The 9741-nt window shown below is 44.2% G+C and overlaps 1 protein-coding gene and 1 long non-coding RNA gene across 5 annotated transcripts in view; one reads left to right on the top strand and one right to left on the bottom strand.

Annotated features, from left to right (window-relative positions):
• Positions 1–647: 647 nt before the first annotated feature.
• LOC124081146 (uncharacterized) lies at positions 648–5153 on the bottom strand. Its single transcript, XR_006847967.2, has 3 exons — positions 5056–5153; positions 3440–3619; positions 648–2973 (listed from the first exon to the last, which is right to left on the bottom strand). It is a non-coding gene; the product is annotated as an uncharacterized LOC124081146 (long non-coding RNA).
• Positions 5154–5377: 224 nt separating this feature from the next.
• The window catches only part of Nf2 (NF2, moesin-ezrin-radixin like (MERLIN) tumor suppressor), a 94712-nt gene continuing 90348 nt past the window's right edge, over positions 5378–9741 (top strand). For 2 of the 4 annotated variants that reach the window (XR_006847951.2, XM_046427249.2), the window contains exon 1: positions 5381–5945. Coding sequence is in view for 3 of the 4 variants with exons in the window: in XM_046427249.2 (XP_046283205.1) it covers positions 5832–5945 (114 nt within the window). In the remaining variant the exon portion in view is untranslated. Of the gene's footprint in view, positions 5946–9741 lie in introns of all 4 variants that reach the window. The other 2 variants (XM_046427251.2, XM_046427248.2) reach the window with 2 other exon arrangements.

Genomic DNA, 9741 nt, shown 5'->3' with positions numbered 1-9741 from the left:
GGCATGCGTGTGGCCCAGGTTCGATCCTCAGCACCACATACAAAGATGTTGTGTCCGCCGAAAACTAAAAAAAAAAAAAAAAAAATACTAAAAAGTTCTCTCTCTCTCTCTTTAAAAAAAAAAAAAAGATACAGACCACATTGGGCATGGTGGTAAATGCATGTAATCCAAGTGATTACTCGGCTTTAAAAAAAAAAAAAAAAAAAAAGAGCTCACCTGATTAGGTCTGTCCCACCTAGGCTAGGCCTTTTCTGTTAATTCAACAAATTAAGCATTATATCTACAAAAATCCCTTTTGTCATATAAAGTAACATAATCACAAGAAGTATCCTCTCATATTTATAGGTCTTGCCCCTTCTCAAGATAGTGGATTATAGCTGGGTATGGTGGTACAATCCTGTAATCCCAGAGGCTAGGGAGGCTGAGGCAGGAGAATATCAAGTTCAAAGGTAGCTTCAGCAAATTAGTGAGATTCTATCTCTAAATAAAATATTAAAAGGGGCTGGGGATGTGGCTTAGTGGTTGAGTGCTCCAGGGTTCAATCCCCAGTACCAAAAAAAAAAAAAAAAGATAGTGGATTATACAAGGCTGTGAATCATTGCTAATAATTTTAGAGTAATATAGTTTTCAATTTCTTCTTATTTTTTTGTTGCTAGTCATGGAACCCACAAATGCTGAGTCTGTACTCTACCTCTGAGTTACACCCCCAGCCTAATATCTTTATTTTTAAAAAATAATTTATTTATTTATTAAATTTTTTAGTTGTAGATGAACACAACACCTCTATTTTATTTATTTTTATTTGATGCTGAGGATTGAACCCAGTGCCTCACACATGCTGGGCAGGTGCTCTACCACTGAGCTACAACAACAGCCCTCTGTATCTTTTTTATAATGCATGTGGATTACTTTAACCTTTATTTATTTATTTTTTGTGTGGTGCTGAGGAATGAACCCAGGGCCTCGAACGTGCTAGGCAAGCGCTCTGCCACTGAGCCACAGCCCCAGACCTGGATTAGATGAAAGATAGAAGTGCTGGTGCATAAAGTCTTTTTTTCTCATGAGTCTCCACTGAAAGGAGGCTGAATGAAATTGTCAGCTAAATCTCTACTATAAAGACAGTCAGAGCTCCTTGGGGCTGTTACTTACGACAGTTGTGGTACAGGATGCTGGCTTCATGCCAATGTGTAGTGAAAGTAATTCTGAAAGTAGCCAGAAATGAAAGAATGTAAGGGCAGTTTTTGGCAGAGGAATCACAATCTAAAATTCACTCATGGCATTTGTATGATGAGTTGATTTAATCTGGGTGCTACATTTGGATCTTCAATGTCCTCCCAAGGCCCTTATGCTAAAGGCTTAGTCCCTGCGCTAGGGGAGTATGAAGCGGTGGAGTACTTGTCTGGATTTGACCCCAGCACTGCAAAAACAAAACGAAACCAACAACAAAGAAACATACAAAGGCTTAGTCTCCAGCCTGAAGCATTTGGAAAGTAGTGGAACTGTTTAATAGGTAGGGCCTAACGGGAAGTCTTCTGGTCATTAGGAACATGCCTTTGAAGAGGGCAATGGGACCCCCTCATTCCTCCTCTATCTTCTCTTACATCCTGGTCATAAGGCGAATAGCTTTACTCCACTACATTCTCTCTGCCCTAATTTATCAGAAATTGATTACCTATGGTATTTTGTTACAGTAACAGAAAACTTAATAACACACTGGAGTTCATAGACATGCTTTGGATGGGTCTTTCCAAGAACCCCTAAAACACGCAAAATTGTTTATATATATGTACTCCCTTGAGGAGTGAGGTACTTTGGTTCCATTGTTTCTGACTCTAAAAGATGGAAGAATTCTTGCTCTGTAGCAGGGTTTTGTTTTACTTTGGCTTTATTGTCACTTTGATCTGGATAGGTCTTTGTTGTTTGTGTGGGGGTGTCATGCGCATTTTAGGTTGTTTAATGGCACATCTAGCTTTCATCTGTAGAAGGCAGGAACATCCAGTTGTGACCATCAAAACAGTCTTTAGACATGGCCAAATGTCACCTATGGGACAGAGATCACCTTTGAGAATCCCTGAGCTTCTGAAGATTGGAGGAACAAAATGTAAATCAGGTGAGATATGGATTAAACTAGTCCTAGATACAAACTGCGACATAACTATAATCATAATTTACCCAAATTACAATTTTGGGTAAATGACTTTATTTCAGCCTTATCTAGTTTCTTGACATATAAACTGATAATATCCAAAAATCATCCCCTGCTACACCCCAGCACTAGTGATGGAACTCAGGATCTCACATGTTAGGCAAGCACTCTGCTACTGAGCTAAATCCTAACCTGTTTTGTTTTTATTTTGAGACAAGGTCTAAGTTGCCCAGGCTATCCTCAAACTTTAAATCCTCCTGTCTCATCCTCCACAGCAGTAGCTCAACTAGGTGTGTCAGTAAGGGATTTCTGGGTAACTGGGATTACAGATGTGCACCATCATGCCAATAGGATTTTTAAAGCATGCAGAACACTTCACTTTTTTTTTTTTTTTTTTGGTACCAGGGATTGAACTCAAGGGTGCTTAACCACTGAGCCACAGCCTCAGCCCTTTTTTTTTTTTTTTTTTTTGAGACAGGTCTTGGTAAGTTGCTCAGGGCCTTGCTAAATTGCTGATGCTGGCTTTGAATCTGTGATCTTCCTGCTTTAGCCTCCCGAGCCGCTGGGATTATAGGCGTGCTCTATCATGCCTAGCTACTTCACAGGGTTTTGTATGGTAAGCAATTATATAGGATCACTATTAATATTGTCCAGACCACAGCTGAGACTGTAAACATTTCCTCACATCTTTCCCTCATTCATGCCAGAGATATTTATTATGTGGTATCTGTGTGTATCAGATTTTGATGTGCTCAACCTGAATTATTCATGAGAAGGATCACTTGAGCCTAGGAGTTCAAAGGCAGCCTGGGCCGCATAATGAGAGCCTGTCAAAAAAAAAAAAATCAACACACATACATAAAATAAATAAGTAACTCCCCACCCCCACAATTATTCTTCAATCTCAACCTGGTAACTATTATGTATTTTTTTATTCTTTGTAAAGAGAATTTTAAATATCAATATGATTTTTCATCATATCTATTTTTATTTTTGGCCCTCCTTTATGAGATCCAGAACCTTCCTGGATATCCTCCAGGAATTTTAAATTGGGTATGTTTTGCCAATTAGCTCAGCAACTAGCACTTAGTCTTCTATAAAAATGAGTGGTTACTGGTCACTGATGTTTCTTAGCCCCTGCTGTTTGATCCACTTTTTTTTTTTTTTTTTGCTGCTCCTCAGTGGTTTCTCAAATTCACTTATTTTCTGACAGCCTCCTTGGCCCTGGGTTAAAAGACCTGATTTTTCTTCCCCGTGGGGAGCCCAGAGGAGAATCCAGCCTGGTTCTCCTACCTGCAGGGAAAAATTGAAGGCATGAAAATGAAGACACTCCTACACCAAGCCCATAGTTCCCTGAGCAGTTTGGTGGCAGGAATTTGCTAGTGGTATGAAGGACATAAAGTTTTGCAATAGCAGCCTCCATTGGGTATGCCAGTAAATGATTCCTGGGGTCCTGGCTGGTGCTTCCTGGCACTGCGGGGGTGCAAAGGAACAAAATTTATGCTATTAGCACAGTTATAACACTGTGTCTGTTGAATATTTCAGAACTGAGGTACACGGTGTCTTAAAGCTGCAGATGGAAGAATTTAGAAGCCTCAATCAGGGCAGCACAGTGGGTAATATCAGCAGGCTCTGGTGGGGTAGACCTGGGTTTGAACCCTAACTTTGCCTCCTATTCTAGGTGATAGTCTGCAAGAGACTCTATTATGCTGAGCCTCAATTTCTTCATCTATAGAGTAAGGGTGATGCTACCACAACTAACACTTCTGGAGTGTTACTATTCAGTCAGAACACATGCAAGTTGTCTCTGTTCCACCACTAAAAGCTGTTTTAAAATTGAATTAAAGCTGAGTCTAGTGGTGCAAGGATGTAATCTCAGCTACTCAGGAAACTGAGGCAGAAGGATCACTTGAGCCAAGGAGTTCTGAGTTAGCCTGGAAAACAGCAAGATTCTATCTAAAAATTAAAAAACAATTTAAAAAAAATATAGAAAAGCATACCCTTCTTATTCACATTATATCCCTTGATGACGTTAAAAAACACACCTGCACATGGTTAAAAACAAATCATACAGGGTGTAACATGAAATACACTTTTTTTTTTAAACCAGGAATTGAACCCAGAAGTGCTTAACCATTGAGCCACATCCCCAGCCCCCCTTCCCACCCACCCCCCCCTTTTTTTGAGACAGGGTCTCACTATGTTATCTAGGGCCTCGCTAAATTGCGAGGCTGGCTTTGAACTTGCGATCCTCATGATATATATTTTCATTCCCCACCCCTACTTTTTTTTTTTTTTAAACTGGGAATTGAACTCAGGGGGCTTTATCTACATCCCCAGCCCTTTTTATTTGTTTTATTTATTTTTGAGATGGAGTCTCAATAAGTTGTTCGGGTTTGCGTTTAGTTGCTGAGTCTGGCTTCGAATTTGAGAAACTCCTGACTCCTGTAATCCCAGCCTCCTCCAGAGCGGCCGGGATTACAGGTGTGCGCCACCCGGCCAGCCTTCCCACCCTTTTTGTTCTACAAACAGAGCGATTTAATAGAATTCAACCTAGTATGTGCCAGTTACTGCTCTAAGGCTTTATATGTAACTAAACACTCTGAAATTCTTCATCTACTCCATGAAGTAGATACAGTCATTACTCCCCTTTGGCAACTGTAATTCTTTTACAGAGAAGCAGAAGGATCAGGCAGGAAAGGGCAGGCAACCTACTAGGCCTCCAGAAGGGTTGTAAAAGTTTGACAAACATAGAAGTGAGTAAGTCGTTAAGTGCTACATAGAAATATTCGCCGGGTGTCCGAAACGCGCTCCCTTGGGGCGCCGCTTACGGCGCGTACTTTGTTGGACCGCAGTATCTCTTTGATCTGGGAGCGACTCATTCCAGAGCCGCAGGGACTAGTCTCTACCAGGGTTCCCGGGAAAGGCGCGCTGCGTTCCGCCGTCTCAACCAGTCTTGCTAGAGTAGGCGGGCCCTCTAGGAACAAAAGCGTTCGGAGTGACTGCTGCTGTAGCCACTCAACGCCGAGCACAGGTCGGCGCATCCCGGCAGAGTTAAACTTCCAATTGGTGGAGTCGCCCTAAAAGAGGCGGGACGAAGTTAAAGTCCTGTTTTCTTTGGAGTTCTCAACCAATCAAGGCGTCTGGGAAAGAACTGATAAGTTAGGTTGAGACGTGTGTAGCGTTCGGGGAGGCCTGAGGGCGGGGCGGGGAGCAGGCTGGAAGCTGCGGGCAGGGTACGCTTCCCGCGGGCGCGCGGAGCGAGGACGGTGACAGCCACGCGCGCGCGTGCGTGCCCTGCTGTGGCGCGGCCCCGCGACCCCCGTCGGCAGCCCAGAGGCGCGCCGGGTCTGGGCGGCCGCTGTCTAGGATTCTTGTTCCCGGGCGTGCCCGGCGTCCCCGACCCCAGTCTCGGAGTGTCGGGCCTCGCCCGCCCCGTCGGCTCCTGCTAGCGTCTGCCCCTTGCCACCGTCAGGGCCTGCCCCCCAACTCCCCTTTTTCGCTCCGGGGGCAGGGTCCTCGCGGCCCATGCTGGCCGCTGGGGACCCACGCAACCCAGCTCGCTCTTGGGCCGGCCAGCCGGCCACCATGGTGGCCCTGAGGCCTGTGCAACTCCTCCAGGGGGGCTAACAGGTCCAGAGCACAGGCTTTGGGGCGCGAGGGTCCCAGGTCTGAGCCCCGAGCCATGGCCGGGGCCATCGCTTCCCGCATGAGCTTCAGCTCGCTCAAGAGGAAGCAGCCCAAGACGTTCACAGTGCGGATCGTCACCATGGACGCCGAGATGGAGTTCAATTGCGAGGTAACTGGCCAGTAGCCCCGACGGGCTGAGGCGAAGGGAGCCCCGCTGAGTCCCCGCATCCGGCACCTACTGGGGAGCCCGGGTCGCGGTGACAGTCGAGATGGAAGCTTGAGGGATTCTGTTTTATTCTCCTCTGGGCATTGATAGAGACCGTGAGAACCGGAAGGGGCCATACAGGCCCAAATCCACAAGTTAAAGCTAATTACTGCTTTTTCGCTTGGGGCTCTTTCGCTTGGGGTTTAGCATTTCTAAGGGTTATTTTCATTCATTGTTATTGGTGGAGGCTGGAAGCTTCCGTGGTAGAGAATTCTGGTTTACAGTGTCAGGTTTAAACTTAAACTCAAGGGAGTTGTCCCCCACCCCAGGTAATGTTATAGGTCCCAGGTATTAAAAGTTAAATCTTCGTTATTGGAAAGTCTATACTTGTTCCCTTTTCCAAACTGGAAAAGATAATTTTTTTTTTTTTTTTGTATTGGAAACTTAACCTGGGGCGCTTTACTACTGAGCTACATCCCCAGCTTTTTTTTTTTTTTTTTTTTTAAATTGAAACAAGGTATCACTAAGTTACTTAGGGCCTCACTAAATTGCTGAGGCTGGTCTTGAATTTGTAATCATCCTGCCTCAGACTATTTAGCCTGGGACTACCGTTGGGCAAAACCAGCAAACAAACAAAAAGCTCAAAAAGCTCTTTAAGAGAGAGTACCTAATACTTTCCATACAGTGTCCAGCCTGATATAACAATTATCACTTTGTTGAAGTGTCAGGTACTCACTTTTTTTTTTTTTTTTTTGTACTGGAGATTAAACCCAAGGGCTTAACCACTGAATCACATGTCACATGCCCAGCCCTTTTTATTTTTTAATTTTGAGATAGGATGTAGCTAGGTTGCTTAGGGCCTTGCTAAATTGCTGAGGTTAGCTTTGAATTTGCCATCCTCCTGCCTCAGCCTCCTGAATTGCTGGGATTATGGGTGTTCGCCACCGCTGACATTCATACTTTAACCTTCACAATAACTCAGTGAGGCAGGTACCTGTAACATTGTAGAATATGTATTTGGTCTGATTTCCTGGCATACCACAACTAAAATCTTTGGAATCTCTGAAGTGATAAGTGGCTTTTTGTATGGTAATGAATTGACTAGGTAGCTCCTATCTTGATGGGAGCTGATCACAAGAAAGACCAAGAAACCATTAGAGGGTTGGAGTTTTTCAGCTCCACCTAACCTGGAGGAGGGGAGAGGGGCTAAAGGTATTTGGCTAAAGATGTAATTAATCATTCTTGTGTAATGAAGCCTCCATAACCCCCCAAAAGAACAGGATGTATAGAGCTTCCAAATCTTCAGCTTCCAGCTGAAGCTGCAAGGGGTTCCTAGGAGGTGGTGTCCTACCTAGGAAAGGGCATGGAAGCTCTGTGCCTCTTCCCACATGTCTTGTGTTTTTTCATCTGTTGCCCTTACAATATCCTTTTTAATAAATAGGTACACATAAATGTTTCCCAGAGATTGGTGAAGTACACCCCAAAGAGAGGTGGTGTGAACTCTGATTTATATCTTATTGGTCTGAAGCACAGGTAAAACATCCTGGGGCCGGGAGCAGTGGTGAACACCTGTAATCCCAGCATCTCAGGAGGCTGAGGCAGAAGGATCACGAGTTCAAAGCCAGTCTTAGCAAAAGCGAGGCGCTAAGCAACTCAGTGAGACTGTCTCTAAATAAAATACAAAATAGGGCAGGGATGTGGCTCAGTTGTTGAGTGTCCTTGAGTTCAATCCCCAGTACCAAAAACAAACAAAAAAATTCAGGGGCAAGTGATTGGCTACTATGGGAGAGACAGTCTGTGGGACTGAGACCTCAACCTATGGGATCTGAATTGCCTCTAGATTGAGTTCTCTAGGTGGCCATATCAGGATCGATTTGAATTAGAGGACATCCAGCTGGTGTCTGCTGCAGAAAAGAATTGACTAATTGATTAGTTACTCGTGAGGGAAATCCCCACAAACACACACCACCTCCCCCCCCCCCCCCCTCTCTCTCTCTCTCTCTCTCTCTCTCTCTCTCTCTCTCTCTCGTACTGGGGATTAAATCCAGGGGCACTTAACCATTAAGCTACATCCACAGGCCTTTTTATTTTTTATATTGAGACAGGGCCTTACTCAGTTGCTGAGGCTGGCCTCAAACTTGTGCTTCTCCTGTCTTAGACTCCTGAGTCACTGGGATTACAGATGTGCACCACCATGCCTGGCTCTTACATACTTCTTGGTGATCAGAGGTCACATAAATCTTCTGTGTTGATTGTTTGGGGCATAGAAAAAATGCTGGTATTTTGCCTGTATCTACCAAATACCACAAAGATTTTTTTTTTTTTTTTTTTTTTTGGTACCAGAGCTTGCACCCAGGGGTGCTTAACCACTGAGCCATATTCCCAGCCCATTTTTTATATTTGATTTTGAGACAGGGTTTCTCTGAACCTCACTAAGCTACTGAGGCTGGCTTTGAACTCCCAATCCTCCTGCCTCATCCTGTGAGAGGCTGGGATTACAGGTGTGCACAACTGTGCCTGGTACATTTTGGACTAAGTAATTTGAGTCTTTACTACTCAGTTTGGTTCATGGATCAGTAGCATTGGCAACAGTAACTTAAGTCAGGAGTTGGCAGACTTTTTCCGTATAGTAGGGCCACATAGTCAAGCTTCTCAACTTTGCAGGCCATAGGATTTCTGCTGGATTTACTCAGCTCTTCAATTCTGTTGTTATACACAAAAGCAGCCTTAGACCTGATTGGAATTCCAGCATGATGGTGTTAAGGAGCGCCATTGACCCATTTTCTTGCAAAACTGGTGAAAATTATTAACAACTATTTAAACCCTTTGGAAATGTCCAAAGGTAAAACAGCAAATGGTGATATATTTATTCAAGAAAAAAGTATGAAAATTTGGTAAGAAAGGTGAGAGGCAGTGGTGTTTGGACCAAGATTACTCTTTTCTTAGAACTTCACTGTTTCTCATCTTAACCAGACCTATTTGTTGCTGAGGCTAAGTCCTGGGTGATTGCATCTCAGAGATGGGGCTCCCTTCTTCCACTTAGTCCCTATTTGTGGAACAGGGCTTGGCATACTGAAATAACTTCAGCCTTAACTGCTTTTGTCTCCATCCTGGATTATGAGGGGGTGGTTCCACAGCAGGATAGGCAAGCTGAGACCTTGAGCTAGTGTGTCCCCACCTGTCCCCTTCCATGAAGTACTTTGTCCTAGAGTCAGGAATATCACTCACAGAGAAGCTTGCCATGGGCCCCTTCCCCATCCCCAGATCCCTGGCTCAGGGATTTTGGCTGAGAGTAGAAGCTGGCCTTAAAACAGAGCTCCTGGTTGGGGTATAGCTTAGTGGTAGAGTGCCTGCAGGGAGCCTTGGGTCCAGTCCCTAGCACCAAAACCAAACCAAACCAACCAACCAACCAAAAACCCAAAGGAAGTAACTTCATCTGCAAAGCAGTGTGGAACAGTTTATACACACTTGAAAATAGTGGGAAAATTTGAAGTTCTGCAAGCATCACAGGTTGGGCAGACAGGGCAGTGGGTGTAGGTGAATGTCTGGGTGGCAAATGGTGGGTGGCAAGTGGAAAAAATGCAGCGCAATTCACAACAGCTAAACTGTGGAACCAACCTAGATGCCCTTCATCAGATGAATGGATAAAGAAAATGTGATATATATATATATATATATATATATATATATATATGAATGAATGATGGAATATTACTCAGCCTGAAAGAAGAATGAAATTATGGCATTTGCAGGTAAATGG

This window comes from Marmota monax, unplaced genomic scaffold (assembly GCF_021218885.2).
Source record: "Marmota monax isolate L192 unplaced genomic scaffold, Marmota_monax_Labrador192_F-V1.1 WCK01_AAM20220418_F8-fsc00177, whole genome shotgun sequence".
NCBI lineage: Eukaryota > Metazoa > Chordata > Mammalia > Rodentia > Sciuridae > Marmota > Marmota monax.
Note: the sequence above shows the minus strand (reverse complement) of the source record. Positions and strands in the feature narration are given on the sequence as shown.